At 46.2% G+C, this 22,241-nt stretch overlaps 1 protein-coding gene across 1 annotated transcript in view; it reads left to right on the top strand.

Annotated features, from left to right (window-relative positions):
• The window catches only part of grin1b (glutamate receptor, ionotropic, N-methyl D-aspartate 1b), a 30,828-nt gene extending 13,374 nt beyond the window's left edge, over positions 1-17,454 (top strand). The window contains exons 5-22 of the mRNA XM_029509925.1: positions 2,678-2,740; positions 3,517-3,614; positions 4,183-4,304; positions 6,615-6,789; positions 7,264-7,414; positions 7,510-7,596; positions 8,206-8,341; positions 8,424-8,551; positions 9,849-10,013; positions 10,436-10,554; positions 10,738-10,850; positions 10,926-11,074; positions 11,329-11,486; positions 11,575-11,736; positions 11,822-11,931; positions 12,023-12,168; positions 15,390-15,497; positions 17,389-17,454. Coding sequence (XP_029365785.1) covers positions 2,678-2,740; positions 3,517-3,614; positions 4,183-4,304; positions 6,615-6,789; positions 7,264-7,414; positions 7,510-7,596; positions 8,206-8,341; positions 8,424-8,551; positions 9,849-10,013; positions 10,436-10,554; positions 10,738-10,850; positions 10,926-11,074; positions 11,329-11,486; positions 11,575-11,736; positions 11,822-11,931; positions 12,023-12,168; positions 15,390-15,497; positions 17,389-17,454 — 2,256 coding nt within the window. The remainder of the gene's footprint in view (positions 1-2,677; positions 2,741-3,516; positions 3,615-4,182; positions 4,305-6,614; positions 6,790-7,263; positions 7,415-7,509; positions 7,597-8,205; positions 8,342-8,423; positions 8,552-9,848; positions 10,014-10,435; positions 10,555-10,737; positions 10,851-10,925; positions 11,075-11,328; positions 11,487-11,574; positions 11,737-11,821; positions 11,932-12,022; positions 12,169-15,389; positions 15,498-17,388) is intronic.
• Positions 17,455-22,241: the final 4,787 nt, after the last annotated feature.

Raw genomic sequence — 22,241 nt, 5'->3', positions numbered from 1 at the left:
CACTGAGACAGACAGACACAAAGACACACTGAGACACTGAGACAGACTGACACAAACACACAATGAGACAGACACACACTGAGACAGACTGACACAAACACACAATGAGACAGACTGAGACAGACACACACTGAGACACTGAGACAGACTGACACAAGCACACACTGAGACACTGAGACAGACTGACACAAACACACAATCAAACAGACTGAGACTGACACAAACACACAATCAAACAGACTGACACAAACACACACTGAGACAGACTGACACAAACACACACTGAGACAGACACACACTGAGACACTGAGACAGACTGACACAAACACACAATCAAACAGACTGAGACTGACACAAACACACAATGAGACAGACACACACTGAGACACTGAGACAAACTGACACAAACACACAATCAAACAGACTGAGACTGACACAAACACACAATGAGACAGACACACACTGAGACACTGAGACAGAAACAGTCCGTATGAAGACACATGTTGTCTGTCGTGTTTCTGTAACTGTGTCGCTTTGCTCTAACCAAGAATGTGTGGTCCCCCCCATCCTCCTCCGTCCTCCTGCATCCTCCTCTGTCCTCCTGTCCTCCTCTATCCTCCCCTGTCCTCCCCCATCCTCCCCCACCCTCCCCTGTCCTCATCCGTCCTCCCCTGTCCTCCCCCACCCTTCCCTGTCCTCATCTGTCCTCCCCCTTCCTCCACCATCCTCTCCTGTCCACCCCCGTCCTCCTCTATCCTCCCCTGTCCTCCCCCATCCTCCCCCACCCTCCCCCGTCCTCCTCTATCTTCCCCTGTCCTCCCCCGTCCTCCCTCCATCATGTCCTCTATCCTCAGTATTCTTCACTGCAGCTTTTCCTCCATCACTGCTTCCTCTTCTTCTCCTTCTTCTTCTTTGTCTTCTTCAGTTCTTTAATCTCCACCAAGAACCTTCAATTTGTTAATCAGCAGATCAGAAGAACCAGAGGAACCTTCCCCTCTGTGATCACGTGGACTTTTGTGTTCATTCACGTGTCCTCCTGATGGGACACTGAAGAGACAGAAGAACCCTTTTCAGGTCTGATCACAAATTTCTCAGTGGAGATTGGAGAACTTTTATTATCAGTGTTCCTGTCAGTCTGTCTTCCTGTCTCTCTCTCTCTGACTGTCGGTCCACACCATCTTTCAGTTTTTCATCTCCGTCCCTTGTTTGTCTTGCATCACTGATGGAGAGTTGGGTCATGTGATCCCATGTCAGCTGCCTGAGCTGTTGACCTGTCTCCCTGCTCGACCACCTGTTTGTCTGACTGTCTGTCCACACATCAATGGAGACATCAAGAAATAGAGGAGGGAGAGGGAAGAGCCAGAACAGGGGGTGTGTCTTCTCTTCATGAATAATGGAGGATCATATGAATATTAATCACATCAGTTAAAGTAGATGAACAGTCTGAATTAAACATCCATCTGATGTGATTCATAATGTAATAATGATGAATACCGCAGCAAAAAACAGTGTGTACACAAGACAACACAACAGAATACAACACTGGAGAATCAGCTGACCGCAGTCTGAGCTCAGAGCTGGATGTGTAATCATGAAAGTAAAATATTAATAACCTGCATTTGAGATCTGATCAAACACAACTTTCAATGAACTGGGTTCTTTTTCAGTGTTGGCTAATAATTTTTAACCAAAGAATAACCAATAATTTTAAAACCCTCCGATTCAGTCTCATGGACACCTTTGTGGGCGTGGCCTCTTGAACCAGGACACACCTGTAGACTAAGGTTAGAATCATTTACAACAGCTGCTCACCACAAATAACCTCCAACAGGCCTGGTCTTGGTCTGAGGTTCATTTGGTTAGCTTCATATTCACAGTTTCTGTTTAGTGTGAAAGTCAAAGGAAAGGAAAACACATAAAAAGTGTGTGTGTTCAGGGACTGTGGATGTAAATTTAATGAGATTAACATTTGGAGCGGATTGAGTCGAGGACTAATGGGACGCTCTGTTGTCACGCCAACTTAACATCACAGGAAGTTTCCTGGGAGGAAAATGTTGACTGACCTGGTTTAGAACCAGCAGATCGCTGAGCTGGGCTCAGACTCACAGCGGGTCTCTGCTGGTCCTGGACCACGTGCACTGGACTCTGTTGATAACTAGTTAAAACATGCTAGCTCAGTTGTTGTGTTGCTGTGAAGGAACCACAAGGTCACATGATGCAGTGCAGGTCATGTGGTTTAGTTACATCAGGAAGTGTGCACAAGTCTTTTGGTTAGCCTTCTCAGCTGTTAGCTTGTTTACAGTTTAGTTCATAATAAACAGGAGCTAACAGTCAGTTAGCCGCTGCTCGCTAACTCGCCACCTTGTTAGCTTCAATTTAAACATAAGTGTTCGGGTGAAACAGCTGTTGTCATGGTAACTCATAGTGGATGTGGTTAACCCTGCTGAAAACATCAGTTCGAACCAAGGCCTAACCTTGACAGACAGACAGACAGACAGACAGGTGAACAGGCTGACAGATAGACATACAGGCGAGCAGGCAGACAGACAGGTGATCAGGCAGACAGACAGGCGAGCAGGCAGACAGACAGGTGTCTGCTCCTCCTTGTTGTTGCTGTTCTTCAGTTCTGACTGTTTAATCTTGTCTGCGTATTTTTTCTGTGCACATCAACCATCAGACTAAAAACAGGAACTATGAAAACCTCGACCAACAGAACTTTGACTTCAGGAGAACACCCAAGGTATAAACTTGCATGGTCAAATGATGCACGCCGCCCAACCAATCTCTGAGCTCGCCCAGTAGCCGAACACCAGTCAGCCCGCCCACCCAGAACCAAGCGGCTCCAGAGATAGACTCTTATCCTGGTGGCTCGTCTTTTCTCCACCATCTTTTCTTTCTTTTGGTTTTTCATGAGTCCTGCTCACAGGAACAGGAGAGACGCCCTTCCTCTTCCTCCCCCACCTCCCCCTCCTCCTCCCCCCTGACTTTCTTCCATGTGAAGGGTTGCATGCAGTCAGGCTGAGGCTTGACCCTGCAGGTCTGAGGAACTCTGCCCCCCAGGAACCCCCCGCAACATCAAACCGTTCCTTTTTCTTTGGAAAATGTCCCCCTTCCCCTCCCCCGCCTCCCTCCTCCTTCTCTACACTTGAATCTTTTTTTAATTTGCGATGCATCAGCGCTCTCTAACATGCACGTCCCCGATTGGTTGGTTGGAGTTTGCATGTCCACCTCACCTGCTGAGCGACCGGCCCTCTCCAGCTTCCACTTCACTTTTCTTTCAGTTCAGCAGATCTTCAACACTGTTTGTGTCCATTTTGTAGCCCTGCCCCTTCCTCCCGTGGTAGCGTGGGTGAGAGGGAGCATGGTCGTGGCCGGGGGCGGGGCGGGGCGGGGCAGGGTGGAGGGGCGGGTTGAGGGGGGTGTTGATAGTTCTAATAGTGCCTGTTCTATGATGTGTTCTCCGGTGTGTTGTTCTTCTGTGCTGTGTTCTTAATGTCCTACGATGGCGTCATCCAGGCGGAGAAGGTGCTGCTGTTCAGCCAGGGCACCAACCTCACTGCTCTGCTGCTGGAGGCCAAAGACCTGGAGGCTCGAGTCATCATCCTGTCAGCCAGGTGAGGATGGAGGTGTTCAGGTCCAGTAGGTCCAGTATTGGTGCCAGGAACCTCAGTCCCTAATGTTCTGTACGTCCCTTTTGCCACAAAAACAGTCCTGACCCTGACAGTTGTCATGGTAACCAGGTAATCAGTGTTATTCCTGTCATCTCTTAGTGTCATTATGTTTGATCAGGGTTTGGGTTTAGTTGGTCAGGAACCAGAATCTCACTTTGACCTGTTGCTTGTCTGTCAGCCATCGTGTTCCTGTTAAACTAGTAGAAATCAGATTTGGAGAAGAAGGTACATCTGACCTTCTCTTGAGTCTGTCAGTCACACAGTAGCCCCGCCCCCTAACCCCTCCCCTGCTTCCTGCTCTGTTTCCCTCTAAATGAACATCATGTTGTGTTTCAGACTGAGACCATAAACTCATCAGGAAAACAATTACTGAGGAGGGGAAATTACATTTTCCCATAGACTTCAATACAGTCTGCTTTTAAGACCAGTAGAGTGGCCTTGTTGAGGTGATCTCTGGATGGACTGGTTGTGGGGTGGCCCTGCTGTTGACCGTCAGTGTGTCTGTCTGCAGTGAGGACGAAGCTGCTGCCGTTTATAAAGCTGCTCGTCAGCTCAACATGACGGGATCCGGATACGTCTGGCTGGTCGGAGAGAGAGAGATGAATGGGAAGGCCCAGAGCGAAGCTCCAGATGGTAGGTCTTCATCAGCTCCTCCGTCTGTCTCTCTCTCTCTCTCTCTCTTTCTCTCTCTCAGCTCTGCTTCCATCGGAACCTCGATCGTCCATGTTTGATGAGATGTCACTTCCTCACCTGCAGACAGAAATAGATCAGCTTGTTTAGTTTCTATATTTAAACTGACATCAGTTTCAAACAGGAAGTGAGGAGAGCGAAGACAAACGATGACTTCATCAGAAACTGAATGCACTGATCTGGAATCAGAGAGCTTTAGCATTAGCATTAGTAAAATCACCTCTTTAGTCAGCAAATACTCTCAGGTGGATCAGCCGTTTGAGTCCTCAATAAAAATCATAGGATGGAAACATGGCTGATGGCCTCCACTCCTGGCCTAAGCTAGAGGAAGCTAGTCCTTATAGCTTCAGTTGGCATCCTGTTGTGTTTCTCTGGTGTGTGCAGGTTGAACATTTAAACATCAGCGCCGTGTTTAAAGGTTTAACTGCTCTTTCTGTTCGGCCGGGCTTGTTGTTAAAGTGTGACCTTTGATGTGTCTAACATCTTTTTGTTTTTCATTTTCTATAGTGTGTGTCGTCCGCCTGCCCGTCGTCCCGTTCTCACAGTAGACAAGCCAGTAACATGCTGCTGTGTTTGGGGGGGCTTTTTGCTGGGTTGTGGGCGGGTGGGGGGGTGGGGGCTTTAAACAGCTTGTGTTGCTGCAGTTTCCGTCACGTGTGTCTGAACAAACACTGGTAAGGTGCCGCCGCTGCTTCCTGTTACCTGCCTGATGCTCTGTCCTTTAATGCCATTGGCCATGTCCACAGTGTGGGGGTGGAGTTTATTGAGTCAGCTGATCGCTCAGTGAGCCAGATGAAGACATGATGAAACAGAACCTGCTGATGGTATTTAAGATCAGATGAAAGCATCAATGATCCACCATCATAAATACTGACCCCTCTATTTAACATTTGAATCATAGATTTTAATACAGAAGTATCACTGATGTGTTTGATCTGAAAAACCAAATTCTGGTCTCTCTGGCTGTTGGGTTGTCGCCTCCCGCTCTGTTTCTGTGGCCTTTTGTTTTGAGAAAACATCCTCACCAGCTGCAGCTCTCAGATACATGATGTGTTATTTTCTACCCATCTCACCCAGATGTGTCAAAGATGATCCATCATTGTCTTGAAAGCAAAGCAGCACTGCACTCTGAAAATGATCCTCAGCTGTTTTGTCTCTGTCAGGTTTCAGGTTTATCTGCAGGGAAACATTTTCAATTTCATTTGAAGGCTGCTAAATACATGAAACTTTAATATTCCCTATTCCCAAACAAAATATAGCGCTTTTTCTAAAACACTTCTGCAGTAACTGAAGAAAACAAAGAGGTTTAGTTGCCACCGTGTCGAGGTATTCCTGTTATTTTGTCCACCACCTCCATCATGTTGTTCCCTAAACAGAAACCTGTGAAGCTGCGTTGGGACATTATGGGCTTCGTTTTTTTTTTCTTTTTTCAGCAGACACTCTTCACATTATGAAGAAAAGGTTTCTGCATTTGGTGCTTCAGTTCACTAACCAGTGGTCTGCTAGCATTGTTAGCATTCCTCAGTGGAAAGAAACGTCTGCTGCAGATGTTCAACCAGTTCAAGAGGAAAACTGGCCACAACCATCAGTGTTCAGTTAGCAGCATCTGTTTATTCAGGAGCATCAGTGAAAAGGAAACTACCGAAGCTCTACTTCAGGTTAGAGGTTTTACTGAGAAATCCTAATTTGTCCAAAAGAGTTTTGGAGAAACATGTTAGCTAGCTGTACTTCCGGTGTAGTTTCAGGGATGCTAGTGTTAGCTAGATGTGTTGTATGTTTGTCAAGTTGAAGTGCTCTGGAGGGAATGCTGACAGTGTGAGCTAGCCGTTCTTGTGCTTTGATGAAGGAACATGATGGTGTTGGTGGTTTCTGACGGCGCCCACATTGGTCCGCCATGTTAACTGTGTTAGCCAGCCATGGTCAGCTGGAGGACACATGGAGACGCTTTTCATCGCAGTGTGACGATTTTCTGCTGAAGGAAAACACCAGACGGGTCATACTGTCTCACAGAGGCTCTTCCTGCCCCGAGGCAAACAGCTGTGATTCTCAGAGTGAACTCCCAGCATGCACCTTGGTAGAACTAAACACTGACCTGACACCTGAAGCCCTGAGTATGTGTGTGTTACACTGAAGCACAGTTTTAATTACAGCAGCAAAATTAAAGCGTGTGAGAGTTTAATTAACCTGAGTCTGTATGAATGAGGACAAATTTCAGTCTGGAGCCTGTTTAACTCCCTGCTGTGTGTGTTGCAGGGCTGCTGGGCCTCCAGCTCATTAACGGTAAGAACGAGTCGGCTCACATTGCCGACGCCGTGGCCGTGGTGGCTCAGTCTCTGCAGGAGCTGTTTGAGAAGGAGAACATCACGGAGCCTCCGCAAGGCTGCGTGGGGAACACCAACATCTGGAGGACCGGACCACTCTTCAAACGGTCAGTAACCTAACCCGTCACCAGGTCAGAGGTCAGAGGTCAGAGGTCATCCTTATTACACAGGAAGGATCCTCAGAGCTCAAAACCTTCCATCAATCTGATGTCAGCGAGTTTATTGTGTTGACAGAATAAAGAGCTGATTTTTCATCATTAATGAGCAGAACTCCTGATCAGATAAAGATAGAAACAACCAATGAGAGGAACACATGAGAGGAACTTTTCTTTAGAGAAGAAGGAAACATTCAGAGTTTAGTTAGTTCTGGCTTTCTGACCTTGTCTTCTTCCTCCTCTGCTCTGTGAACTAATTCCATCAGTTTCTAAGTCTATGCTGTAACGCAGCAGTAACATCAAGTTACCTGTTGTCCCTTTGAGTCACATGACCTCTTTATGTTTTGAATGAAACCATACAAAGTGAAAATAAAAACCAAACTTCCACTGAACTGACAACATTCCTGCCTCTGATTGGCTCCCTAGGGTGCTGATGTCATCAAAGTACCCAGACGGTTTGACGGGACGGATTGAGTTCAATGACGATGGTGACCGGCGTTTTGCCACCTACAGCATCCTGAACTACCAACAGAAAACAGGACGCTTTGTCCCCGTTGGAGTTTTCAACGGATCACAGGTACAGCACACCTATTCACCTGGTCACCTGCTGGGTCAGCTGAGATGATGAGGCAGACATGTTTGAGGTTCTGACTATGAACTTGTGTGTTTCAGGTTGTGATGAACCCTCAGAGAAAGATCATCTGGCCTGGAGGAGAGACGGAGAAACCAGTTGGATATCAGATGTCAACGAAACTGAAGGTTTCCACATATTCAGCCATTTTAATTACAACAATTCATGTTTAACTAAGAAACATTTTAAATAAATGATAGAATGTCTAAAAACATCAGTGAACATATTTTATTATGTAAAAAACATTTTTTTAATGTCAAGAAATATCGGTAGCATTTAATACATCTTTAAATGACAAACATCTGAAAAATGAAAAATATCTTTTAAAATTCTGAAAAATGTTTTTAATTTCACAGAATGTCGGTAAATGCTATGCTTTTAATATAAACTTTATAATACACAAGAAAATTGTGTTAAATAAATAAATACAAAAACAAAAGGCAGTTTAATAAAATTATAATTACTATCATGCAAATATATATAATGCTAAAACTTATGTCCAGAACATTTTTGAAAATATCCAACAGAAATTTGTGCAAATAGGAAAAATACATCTGTAACATGTTGTAAAAATATGATTTAAGTTGGTTAAATAAACAAAGATTGAAATCTCTTCTGCTTTAAATATTCAATCTTTTTAGAATATGAAACAGAATAATGAGAAAAACATGTGACCAGAATGTACAGGAAGCAGATGGAGACACAGCAGTGATGCCGATCTGTGTGTGTGTGTTCAGATTGTGACAATCCATCAGGAGCCGTTTGTGTATGTGAAGCCCACAAAGAGCGACGGAACGTGTAAAGAAGAATTTACTGTAAACGGAGTTTTGATCAAGAAGGTCATCTGTACCGGACCGAACGGGACCATCCCAGGTAACACAGTGACACACACATACACACAAACACAAAGACACACGGCCAAGTAATCAGCTGATGGATATATGTGTGTGTCCAGGTCAGCCCATTGTCCCTCAGTGTTGCTATGGTTTCTGTATCGACCTTCTTATCAAGTTGGCGATGAGCATGAACTTCACCTACGAGGTTCACCTGGTGGCTGATGGGAAATTTGGCACGCAGGAGCGCGTAAGTTTGTTTGTGTGTGTGTGTGTGACCTTCTTCCTGAAGGAAACAGACTCACTGGTGATGTCACTGTCTGACTGACCTGTTTACTGATTCAGTAGGCGTACATCACTGAGCCTTGTTGCCATGGAGACCACCACTCTGTCCCTGACTCCGAGCTTACTGAGAGACATTTAGTCATCACTCTCTCTCTGTCTGCAAATAGAGTTTCCTCCCCTTCATCACGTCATCCTTTCCTCTCTGTCCTTCCTTTCCTCTCTGTCCTTCCTTTCCTTTCTGTATTTCCTTTCTTCTCTGTCCTTCCTTTCCTCTCTGTCCTTCCTTTCCTTTCTGTATTTCCTTTCCTCTCTGTCCTTCCTTTCCTTTCTGTATTTCCTTTCTTCTCTGTCCATCCTTTCGTCTCTGTCCTTCCTTTTCTCTCTGTCCTTCCTTTCCTTTCTGTATTTCCTTTCCTCTCTGTCCATCCTTTCGTCTCTGTCCTTCCTTTTCTCTCTGTCCTTCCTTTCCTTTCTGTATTTCCTTTCTTCTCTGTCCTTCCTTTCCTCTCTGTCCTTCCTTTCCTTTCTGTATTTCCTTTCCTCTCTGTCCTTCCTTTCCTTTCTGTATTTCCTTTCCTCTCTGTCCATCCTTTCGTCTCTGTCCTTCCTTTCCTCTCTGTCCTTCCTTTCTTCTCCGTCCTTCCTTTCGTCTCCGTCCTTCCTTTCGTCTCTGTCCTTCCTTTCCTCTTTGTCCTTCCTTTCTTCTCTGTCCTTCCTTTCCTCTCTGTCCTTCCTTTCGTCTCTGTCCTTCCTTTTCTCTTTGTCCTTCCTTTCCTCTCTGTCCTTCCTTTCTTCTCTGTCCTTCCTTTTCTCTCTGTCCTTCCTTTTCTCTCTGTCCTTCCTTTCCTCTCTGTCCTTCCTTTCTTCTACGTCCATCCTTTCGTCTCCGTCCTTCCTTTCTTCTCTGTCCTTCCTTTCCTCTCTGTCCTTCCTTTCGTCTCTGTCCTTCCTTTCCTCTCTGTCCTTCCTTTCTTCTACGTCCATCCTTTCGTCTCTGTCCTTCCTTTACTCTCTGTCCATCCTTTCGTCTCTGTCCTTCCTTTCCTTTCCGTCCTTCCTTTCTTCTCTGTCCTTCCTTTCCTTTCTGTATTTCTTTTCCTCTCTGTCCTCTTGTCCTCCACACTGTTGTGAATAAATCTGGACTAAAGGATCTGGTCTGTGAGGTCAAACTGGTTTTGTCCCATCAGTTATAACATTACATCCAGAGGTTCCCTCTGTCATCAGAAGGAAGAGTCTGACCTGAGTCCTGCCCCCCTCCCCAGGTCAACAACAGTAACAAGAAGGAGTGGAACGGAATGATGGGAGAGCTTCTGGGGGGGCTGGCTGACATGATCGTCGCCCCCTTAACCATCAACAACGAGCGCGCTCAGTACATCGAGTTCTCCAAACCCTTCAAATACCAGGGGCTCACCATCCTCGTGAAGAAGGTGAGTCCACCAGCACCCCCCCCCTTCACTAGCTTCCTTCACTAATTAAGATTTTATTGTCAACAAGTTTGAAGAATGTAAGAAAATAATAGAATTTGGAGGGTCTCCGGACTCAGATGGATCTCAGTCCATATCATCAGTCTGTATGTATCATATAGAAACTCTGAAGGACCAAACTGGTTTTGTTGGTCTCTGAAGACTGATGTTCTTCTGAGGATCCTCTGACAGTCCACTCAGAGCTCTGTGGGGTCATCCTCGGACTGTGATGTCACTTTCTCAGGGTCCTGATTGGTCAGAGGGCCGGGCGTTTAGACTCAGTGATCTCAGGTTCCAACATAAACTGCTCTGGAGCTTGTTAGCCATTCAGCATCAGTTGCCGTGGTGATATGTATGTGTGCGTTTGTGTGTCTGTGTGTGTTCAGGAAATCCCTCGCAGCACTCTGGACTCGTTCATGCAGCCGTTCCAGAGCACACTGTGGCTGTTAGTCGGTCTGTCGGTCCACGTGGTGGCAGTGATGCTTTACCTATTAGACCGGTTCAGGTAAACAACAAGCCGTAGTGACAATACTACACAATAATAGAGCAACAAAATATCAACAATACTACACAACTACAGTAACACAACATGTTATAGTGTGATAAAACAACAGTACGACAACAAACCAGACAAATAATGGGATGAAACATCAGTGTTGTGTAATGTTGTGTGTCTTTTTGTGTGCAGCCCGTTTGGAAGGTTCAAAGTGAACAGTGAAGAAGAAGAAGAAGACGCCCTTACCCTGTCCTCAGCCATGTGGTTCTCATGGGGAGTACTGTTGAATTCTGGGATAGGAGAAGGTGAGACATCATCCAACTGACCACCCCTCCCTGCCTCTGACATCACCCCCCTAACCCCGCCTCTCCTGGTCTCAGGAGCTCCCAGGAGTTTCTCAGCGAGGATTCTGGGTATGGTGTGGGCGGGGTTTGCTATGATCATCGTGGCGTCCTACACCGCCAACCTGGCAGCCTTCCTGGTGCTGGACCGGCCTGAGGAGCGTATCACTGGCATCAACGACCCCAGGGTGAGTCCCCGCCCCCAGACTGCCAGGGGGGAGTCCAGGTCTGACTGAGTGGAGCAGATCTCCGTCAGCCCAGACACCTTTAGACTACAGACCAGGGACCAGGGACCAGGAAGTAGCTAAAGGTTTAAAGGGGACAATACTGAAGGTCTCTCTGGGGTTGTGGGGGAACCAGGATGTGGTTTTGAGTCCTGGGTAATGACCCAGTCCAGATGTGACCCTTTGTCTGTCCTCTGTCCCCTGTCCCTTGTCTTCAGCTGCGTAACCCATCAGATAAGTTCATCTATGCCACAGTGAAGCAGAGCTCGGTGGATATCTACTTCCGCCGGCAGGTGGAGCTGAGCACCATGTACCGACACATGGAGAAGCACAACTACGAGAGCGCCGCAGAGGCCATCCAGGCCGTCAGAGACAAGTAGGTCCCGTCCCAACCCAAAGAGAAGTGTCCCGGCGTGGGCTGGTGCACACCTACAGGCCTAATGTTCCTTTTCCCTCTCCCGCAGTAAACTTCACGCCTTCATCTGGGACAGCGCCGTGTTGGAGTTTGAAGCGTCGCAGAAGTGTGATCTGGTGACGACAGGAGAACTTTTCTTCCGCTCTGGATTTGGGATTGGAATGAGGAAGGACAGTCCGTGGAAACAGAACGTCTCACTGGCCATTCTCAGGTGAAGACACATCTTCAGACCTCAACCAGGTCTGTCCCTGTTTAACCCCGGACCTTCTGCTATTAACTTTGTTGTGTCTTCTCAGCTCTCATGAGAACGGCTTCATGGAGGACTTAGATAAGACGTGGGTTCGATACCAGGAGTGTGACTCCAGGAGCAATGCTCCTGCAACCCTGACCTTTGAGAACATGGCCGGTGAGTCCCTGACGCTTCTTTACTGACAGATGGTGGTCATGATGGTGAGGTTTGAGGTTCCAGATCACCAGACATCACCTGTCCTCTTCAGGTGTGTTCATGTTGGTTGCTGGCGGCATCGTAGCTGGGATCTTCCTGATCTTCATTGAGATCGCCTACAAACGGCACAAAGATGCTCGGAGGAAACAGATGCAGCTGGCCTTCGCTGCTGTGAACGTGTGGAGGAAGAATCTGCAGGTACCCGACTTTACTGATCTCAGCTGGACTTTTAATCTGCTCGGATCTCTGTTCTTTTTTTGATGCTGATGGAGAAAAGCTCCAGTTTGTTGTCTTTTTCCACGGTTACCATGGTTACTGCAATAACGATAGCTGCTAACAGATTAAAACTCTTTGAGGCAGCACTGAGATGATCCAGGTCTCTGTTGAAGGGATGAGTGTGTCGAGTTGTGTTGTGTTGGATCAGGTGGAGAATGTGTGTTTGAGGTGTCAGGAAGGTGCAGGAAGGAGCTCAGGGGTCACAGAGGTCATGGAGCTGATGCTTTGATCTGATTGGTCCCCAGCAGTGTTAGGATGATGATGATGCAGCTCAGCGGTTCAAATCAAACTTTATTTTCACTCCGAATCAATTCTGAACAGAATGAACTGAAAATATAAATTCAGAATTATCCTCATGAATATTTACTGAATTCTGACAGTCTCATTTGTATTAATTATATTTCATGACATTTCTGTTTTTGCTTCCTCATTTTGACTCACCATCAGTAAATCCATCTCTTTATCATCCTCCAATTTGATGCACATCAATTAAAAAGTGGGAAACAAATATTGGACATGAATTTGTTTCAGATTATTTCTGACAGGAAATAGTTCCTGGTTCCCACATGTACAGGTATTCATGTTTTTATGCCCACTTCCCTCCAGTAAAAGATGCTTTCTGTGTGAAGTCTTTGTTCAGATGTTTTTCCCCTTGTCCGCATTTGGACTTGCATTAAAAGTCATCACTTCTCTTCTGGATTAGCACTTCAAACAAGAGCTGCTAAGGGATAACAGCTAGCAGGGGATGATTAGCACTTCAAACAGCTGTGACTGGAGGCGAGGAGTTAGCGATGCAGGATTAGCATATGAAACAGACAGACAGGAAATTATCCTTCAGTGTTTTCAGATGAACTCAGATCAGCACCAACCTCAGCTCCGTCCGGCCTCAGTCCTCAGGAATAAATATGATCTGAAGGTTTCACCCACAAACAGGAACATTTATCCTACAGTAACAACTATAATTCATTGTGGTTTTATTCACTAATGTCCACAATTTGCCCTGAGAAAGGTTTTTAAAAGTGCACTTGATGGCTACATACATGATGCTAAACAGTTAGCTGTTTCCATCCGGGGTGTCATAATCAGGGACTGATATGACGTTTGTCACTACACCAGAAAACATTTCATGAGCTGAAACTGATAGCTGCTGTTAGCATAACTCAGCCTTCCTGTGGATAAAGTGACGTGGCTATGATTCGCATGTTAGCTGCACATTTTGTTGTCTGTGGGTTAGGGTTAGGATTTCCTGACTGTAGCTGCTGTGGTGGAGCTCACTAAAGTAGATGTGAGTGAATTCTAACTGCTAACAGCTAACCAGACAGTCTGCAGGTGATCAGTGAAGTGAAACCTGCTGTTGAACCAGATCAGTGTTGTATTGGATATACTGAACGTCACAGAGCCTGAAGTGGGTTTGTGGGTCGCCATGCGGTCCTGGACTCAGCTGGGTCCCTGACCCGGAGCTCTGATTCATGATCGATGTGTTTTATTGACTTTATTTTCCATTTCAAAGTGAATGTGTGAAACCAAACGGGGGCTGGACACAGTTTTAAGATTCAGTTTTTTTTATTGCCATCAAAACCTGTTCTGACTCATAGCAACAATCAATCCTGAACCAGATATTTCACGACCACATCTCCATGTCCAAATCAGAGTCCTGCTTTAAAGCTCCGTCTTCCACTAGCACTCGTGGTCACTTAGCATAATTTGGCTCAGTGAAGCTTCAGCTGAATGTTTCCTTCTTCTCCAAAGAAAAGTTCCTCTCATGTGTTTGGGTTGTTGGAGAGCTGATCCAAAGTTTCTATCTTTATCTGATCAGGAGTTCTGATGATGAAAAATCAGCTCCAAATATCTGATTGTCTTTATTTTGTCAGCACAATAAACTCACAACCATTCAGGACTGATCCAGAGACTCTGATTGGCTATGACATCACCCACCGAAGCCAATGGGAGTGTCCGACATAGAGACGCGATTCTAGACGTCACTATCAAAGATGGAGGATGTGAAAGAATGGATAAACACACAGGAGGAGTAAGAGAGTTGGACTGATCCAGATCTGATCAGCTGATTCTGTTTAACCTTCAGAGAGCAGCTGATGGAGGAGGAGACTCCTCCTGATTGGTCAAATTTCAACTCACTGTCCTTAGAGAAGACCTGGATCGGGATCTTCTTTGAACTGGACTAGCAACAAGTGTTAATGTCTCCACTGATGTTGTTGGTTTCGGTCAGCGGTCTGATGGCAGAAAGAAAATGGCTGCCTGTGACACTGAACTGTGACAGGTCAAAGGTCAAACTGATGTTTTTTATGATGTTCTTGAATATTATCACCCATGTAGCCCCCCGCCACTCCTTGTGTTCCCTGTTCACACACACACACACTCCCTCTCAGTAGAAGTGACGTTATATCAGCAGTGTTGGTATAATGATCTGATGTGTTCAGACACCCACCCCCATGTGTTTCCTCTGTTGTATTCTGTCTATCTGTTGTTGTGTTCGTGTCTGAGCCTCATGTTGTGTATTTACCTGGTGCTGTGTGTTTGTGACTGTGGAGCAGTAAAACAGAGTGAAGCTCTCTTTTACTGAAGCACCACCTCACCTGAAACAGACACACACACACACAGAGGACATGGACTGTGTCGCCACTGAAGCAGAAACACAGTTATATAATCAGCTGCTGTGGTGATGACATAATTCATCCAACACTGAACCAAATGTGTCACAATCAGCTGTTACTACACAACACAATGTTGTCTCTAACATACTTCTTTTACCTTTTCTCATCACACACTGTACTGTGTATATTTACATCACACTCTCCTGTACGACACCTGTGTGTGTAATTTATAACAGTGTGCTGTGATGTGAGTCCAAACACACACACAGACAGTGATTAAATGATGTCTATGGTATCAATTGGTGATTAGAGTATTAGTGAGTTCAGTTTGTCCTGATGATTATTGATGATTATTGGAGATTATTAGTGAATATTAGTGTGTATTAGTGAAGTTTAATGCGTAATGGTGAGTTCAGTTTGTGGTGATTTTTAGTGATTGTCGGTGAGCTCAGACTGCTGAGGATTGGTGAGTTCAGTGAGTGTGAACTGTGTGTTAATGTGTGTGTGCACCTATCGTATGATTTATTTTAGGATAGGAAAAGTGGTAGAGCAGAGACCGAGCCCAAACTGAAAACCTCTTTTAGGTCCATCACTTCGACCTCCGACCTCAAACGCCGTAGAGGCTCCGGGGACGCCACGGTAAGGAGATGAAGACCACTTACCCTCCTCCCCGCCCCCTCGTGTTTCTTCTCCTTCACTGTTTTTTTTTTTTTTTTTACTTTTCTCCTCCTTTCCTCATCTCCTTCTCTCCCCTCCTTTCCTCTCCTCCTTATCTCCTTATATCCTCATCTCTCTCCCTCCTGTCTCCTTGTCTCCTCTCCTCCATCATCTCCTTGCTGACTCATCAGTCAGTCCTTCCCTCCATCAGCTCTCTGTCCCCATGAAGACAGACAGAAGACAGGAAGTGTCCGTTCAGTCCTTCAGGGTCGTGTCGTGGTTTGAGGGTTTTTTGCGTCCTCTTGCAAAGGAGAAGTGAAGAGGGTCAGACTGTGTGGTCTCTGTTCTCCTGTGGACTTTGTGTCCTTTCATTCGTCCTCTGTCTATCTCTGTCTGTCCTTGTCCTCCCTGTTTTGTTTCTTCTTCCTCCTTCCTGTCCATCTGTTCTTCATCTCACTGTCCACAAACTCTGACAATCAGACATGTCCTCGGAGCTCGGCCAGCAGAGACATCTCTGTCCTCTAACTCTTCCTGTTTTCAGCATCATGTCCAGGAGGTGTCCGTCAGTCTGGACCTGGAACTGGTTTCTCTGTCAACTCAAATGTCTCCCTCCTCCCCCACAGGACTCTGCTGCTCTCTGGATCCAGATCACGTTGTGTTGTCGCCTGCTTCACTTCTTTTTTTTTTTTTTTAAGGTTTTGTCTCAGGGGAATGGGTTTTATATTTTCTGTCGACCCCCCCGGGCATGACGTCCAGATAGTGCCTCTGAGGATTGACACGCTCCCCCGTCGTCTGATATGAACATTTGAAGTTTTAATGTTCAGTAATAGATGGGGTGGGCTCAAACTCATTTTTCTTTGTGACCATCTCTTTATTTTCGATATGAGTGTTTTCCTCTCAGTGGATTTGAATGGTGTCCAGACTCTACACACACACTGCCTCTGTCCTCCTCTGCAAGCACGACTCTCCTGTCCAACACAACAACACTCTGGACGCACAACTTCCTGCTCGCTTGTTGTTGTTTGGCTGTAGTAAGCAGAGAAACAAAAAATTTAAGTCACCGCTTCATTTGTCCCCAGGAAGAGTTTCAGAATTGTTTCTTGTTTGTTCTAAATATTTGTTCTTAGCTGATGAGTCCCATTTAATTAGTTTAATTAATTTAACATTAAAATGATCTCCACTTATCCATTTTCGTGTCACAGAGACAGATAGACCTACGGACAGTTTAGAGTCATCAATGAACCCAAACATGATGTCTTTGGAGGCCCCAGGCCGGGAACCAAACCAGGACCTTCAGTGATAAACACTGTGTTGCTGTGCTGCCAACATAAATCTTCATGATAGATATATTTAATGTATATGTCCATCTCATACTCAGCTATTAACATAATGTACTAATGACACTTGCATACAAACATGTACATGTATGAATGTATACATTTACACATAAACACTATATATATATATATAAATACAGTCAGTGTGTGTTGACGCTAGAGACAAACAGAAGAGTTGATGAGAAACATGAAACTGAATATATTTACCATGTTGGTCTATAAATCGTATCATCATATAGATTTTTCGAGTAAATAAACATTTGTTGGTCCGGACTCTGATATAAACAGAAATGTGACAGGAAACAAATAATCAAGAAATCAGCTGATCATAAACTGTATCAGAAAATGATCACTAAACGATTATTAATGATGCCATCAGCCAAATCATTAATTATCAGCCCTTTATATCAACCTATCGCTGCTCTGACTCTGGCTCCGCCCCCTTGGATTCTGGGGTTGGTCTCACTTTGTGTGTTAAATTCATTAATTTGTGTGTTTCCTTTGCTCTTTTCCTCTTCTTGTCCCTCTGCCTATAGCCGTATCCGACTGACATCACCGGACAGCTCAACCTATCAGATCCCTCCGTCAGCACCGTGGTCTGAATCAGAGAGAGCTTCACTGCTGCCGCTGAGCCACACACACACACACACACACACACACACTCGCCTTGCTTCACATGTAGCCATCAGCTTCCAATCAGAAGATCTTTTAATTTGAAAGAACTGTTTTTGACTGGTTTTAATTTGGTAATGTCTGCCACAGTGTACAGTTTGGTCTGTTTCCTGTCCATCCATTAGTCTCAGAACTGGACCACCTGCTAGCTATGCCTGGTTCTGGACACAGCTGGACTCACATAGAACTTACTGCTTAGTGTCTGGTCCATCAGGATCCTGGATCCTGTTGGTGGGGACCTGCTGATCGGACCCCACCAATAAGGAGCCTGTCGATCGGGAACCTGATCACTGACCTCGGTGTGGTAGGAGGGCGGAGTCTCTGGGACAGGAAGCTGTAGGCGCACCAGATTGTGGGATCTTGTCCTGGTCTGATGGTGCTGCATCATGAACACTGGTAACTATTGTGGTTTATGAGGAAACCTTTGAAAATCAGCTGTTGGTCTCTCAATAAGTGGTTTTTGATTTGTAGGAACAGAGTCAGATTTGTCAGCTATCACCTGCTTGAATGAAAGCTTCAGTGTTTTTAGTGCATTCATTTTAAATTATGAGCAAACTTTTATTTTGACAGGAACAGGAAATATGTCATGACCCCAACCTTTGACCGTAGGTTTTTACATCAATGTTTCTGTGACCAAAATCACAGTGTGAATCAGATTTATTCTGTTTAAAAAACTGTCTGACCCAGAGGCCCCACCTCCTCCATCCTGGCAGTCCCAGGCATGCTGGGTAATGTAGTCTCTGCTCCGCCTTCACTGTGTCCCTGCTGAAGATGTCAGTCTCTGTCTACCTCCACTACACTGCCACTAACAGACACAGATATCCTCAGGAACCTCCTGAGGAACCTCCTGGGGAACCTCCTGGAGAACTTTCTCTGGAAGATCCTCAGAGGGTTCCCGAGGATATTCCTGAGGAACTTCCTGACTCCTCAGGCTTTAGGTCAGGAGGTTCCTTTGTGACTCCTGGTGGTCCGGATGACTTGAGAACAAAAAGCCACTGAGGAACTGTAGAGAACAGCTGAGAAACCCTAGAGTTACTCTAAGTATCATTAGAGAACCTTATACAACAGCTGTACAGAAGCTAACAGGGCTGAACAGGAGGTGACATTTTAATGACTTTGGAGCAAATGTAGCTTATTTAGGCTAACAGTGCAGAGTTAGCGTAGGAAGGCTAACTGTTGCCAGATTCTCTCAACTTGTATTCCATCAGCATCAGAAATGCTAATGCTCCGTGTAAAATGGTGACAACATTATTTCACACGTCAGATGCTAATAATGCTACAGATCCCTGATTTTACATTCACTTTTTCATTCACATCTTTATGAATAAATGAAGTTGAGTTTGTATCTATATGTTTGATGAACGAACCAGGAATGAAACAATTTGTCAGTTATTGATTATAGGTGATTGGCATAAAACTAATAGGAGTTCATCATCCTCATCAGCTGACCATCCTCTCATGCTGCAGGTAAAGGTCAGAGGTCAATCGATCGATCAGGAGGCAACAGGCCTTTGGTGTTAGTTTGAATTGTCGTGTTTGGTCGTTTTAATGTCATTGATCATCAATCGATCGATGATTCCTCTGAGCTCAGACGCTTTGTTCTCAACGATGCTTGACATCTTCACTCCGAAGCTGAGCTGCTCCCACTTCAGGCCTCCTGACCCTCAGTCCGGGTCCTCGATTGACCTGGATCAGGTGGACGGTTCATGTGAACTTGAGTTTAAAGTGTTATTTTGTTCAGTTTTACTACAAAGAAACAGGTTAAAAGACCAGGATCACACCAGAGACCAGACTTCTATGACTTTATGAAACAAACATTGTTTGTTCCTGGTCTAGAGCTGGTTTCTGTTTCATTCAGAACATTTCACTTTAGTCTGGTAAGGACTCTCCTCTGGTGGGTCTCACTGAGGATCTGGGTTCTCTGTGGTTCTGGACCCTCTGAGGTTCTGAAACCTCTGAGGATCTGGACCCTCTGTGGATCTGGACCCTCTATGGTTCTGGACCCTCTGTTGTTCTGGACCCTCTGTGGTTCTGGACCCTCTGAGGATCTGGACCCTCTATGGATCTTGACCCTCTGTGGTTCTGGACCCTCTGAGGATCTGGACCCTCTGTTGTTCTGGACCCTCTGTTGTTCTGGACCCTCTGAGGATCTGGACCCTCTGTTGTTCTGGACCCTCTGAGGTTCTGAAACCTCTGAGGATCTGGACCCTCTGTGGATCTGGACCCTCTATGGTTCTGGACCCTCTGTTGTTCTGGACCCTCTGTGGTTCTGGACCCTCTGAGGATCTGGACCCTCTGTGGTTCTGGACTCTTTGAGGATCTGGACCCTCTGAGGATCTGGACCCTCTGAGGACCTGGACTCTTTGAGGATCTGGACCCTCTGTGGTTCTGGACCCTCTGAGGATCTGGGTTGTCTGTGGATGTGGGCCCTCTGAGGATCTGGACCCTCTGAGGATCTGGACTCTCTGAGGATCTGGACCCTCTGTGGATCTGGACCCTCTGAGGATCTGGACTCTTTGAGTATCTGGACTCTCTGAGAATCTGGACCCTCTGTGGTTCTGGGCCCTCTGAGGATCTGGATTGTCTGTGGATGTGGGACCTCTGAGGATCTGGACCCTCTGTGGTTCTGGACCCTCTGAGGATCTGGACTCTTTGAGGGTCTGGACCCTCTATGGTTCTGGACCCTCTGTGGTTCTGGACCCTCTGTGGTTCTGGACTCTTTGAGGATCTGGACCCTCTGTGGATCTGGACCCTCTGTTGTTCTGGACCCTCTGTGGATCTGGACCCTCTGAGGATCTGGACTCTTTGAGGATCTGAACCCTCTGTGGTTCTGGACTCTTTGAGGATCTGGACCCTCTGTTGTTCTGGACCCTCTGTGGTTTTGGACCCTCTGTGGTTCTGGATCCTCTAAGGATCTGGACTCTTTGAAGATCTGATCCACTGAGGATCTGGACCTTCTGAGAATCTGGACCCTCTGTGGTTCCGGACCCTCTGAGGATCTGGACCCTCTGTGGATCTGGACCCTCTGAGGATCTGGACTCTTTGAGGAGCTGGACCCTCTGTTGTTCTGGACCCTCTGTGGTTCTGGACCCTCTGTGGTTCTGGACTCTTTGAGGATCTGGACCCTCTGAGGATCTGGACTCTTTGAAGATCTGATCCTCTGAGGATCTGGACCTTCTGAGAATCTGGACCCTCTGTGGTTCCGGACCCTCTGTGGTTTTGGACTCTTTGAGGATCTGGACCCTCTGAGGATCTGGACCCTCTGAGGATCTGGACCCTCTGTTGTTCTGGACCCTCTATGGTTCTGGACCCTCTGTGGATCTGGACCCTCTGAGGATCTGGACCCTCTGTGGATCTGAGACCCTCTGAGGATCTGGAGTCTTTGAGGATCTGGACCCTCTGTTGTTCTGGACCCTCTATGGTTCTGGACCCTCTGTGGATCTGGACCCTCTGAGGATCTGGACCCTCTGTGGATCTGAGACCCTCTGAGGATCTGGACTCTTTGAGGATCTGGACCCTCTGTGGTTCTGGACCCTCTGAGGATCTGGACTCTTTGAGGATCTGGACCCTCTGTGGTTCTGGACCCTCTGAGGATCTGGACCCTCTGTTGTTCTGGACCCTCTGAGGATCTGGACTCTTTGAGGATCTGGACCCTCTGTGGATCTGGACACTCTGAGGATCTGGGCCCTCTGTTGTTCTGGACCCTCTGTGGTTCTGGACTCTTTGAAGATCTGATCCTCTGTGGATCTGGACACTCTGAGGATCTGGGCCCTCTGTTGTTCTGGACCCTCTGTGGTTCTGGATCCTCTGAGGATCTGGACTCTTTGAAGATCTGATCCTCTGAGGATCTGGACCCTCTGAGGATCTGGGCCCTCTGTTGTTCTGGACCCTCTGTGGTTCTGGACCCTCTGTGGATCTGGACTCTCTGAGGATCTGATCCTCTGAGGATCTGGACCCTCTGTTGTTCTGGACCCTCTGTGGTTCTGGACCTGTTCTCACTGATCAATAATCAATAATGGTTTGGTCCGTGGGAGCAGCTCCCCCTGATGGTTAAATGATGATGTCACAGATTTTTTACCATGTTTTTCTGTTTGTTTGTTTGTTTGTGCATCTTCCTGTTGCACACATGATGAAGATGATGATGATGGTCTGTCTTGAACCCTGTAGGATCTGCTCAGAGGTCAAAGGTCACTGCTGTAGAAGACACTATTTATCTTGTTATTAGCCGGAGAGGAAAAAGTTTGGCCTTTGACCTCTGACGGTTCAGTGATTTTGTTTGCTGTTTTAATATGAAGCTACAATAAAACATGACTTTTATTTTGTCGGAGTTGATGAGTCATCGTTAATCTGGATCATGTGATCAGATTCAGGATGTAAATAAATCATGTCACACCAAGAAGAACTTTCTGCAGTTTTTCCTTCAAACCTTCAGACCATCAGACCTTCAGACCTTCAGACCATCAGACCTTCAGACCTTCAGACCATCAAACCTTCAGACCTTCAGACCATCAGACCATCAGACCTTCAGACCTTCAGACCATCAGACCTTCAGACCTTCAGACCTTCAGACCATCAGACCTTCAGACCTTCAGACCATCAGACCTTCAGACCATCAGACCTTCAGACCATCAGACCTTCAGACCTTCAGACCATCAGACCATCAGACCTTCAGACCATCAGACCTTCAGACCTTCAGACCATCAGACCTTTAGACCTT

This window comes from Echeneis naucrates, chromosome 9 (assembly GCF_900963305.1).
Source record: "Echeneis naucrates chromosome 9, fEcheNa1.1, whole genome shotgun sequence".
In the NCBI taxonomy this organism is placed as follows: Eukaryota; Metazoa; Chordata; class Actinopteri; order Carangiformes; family Echeneidae; genus Echeneis; species Echeneis naucrates.
Note: the sequence above shows the minus strand (reverse complement) of the source record. Positions and strands in the feature narration are given on the sequence as shown.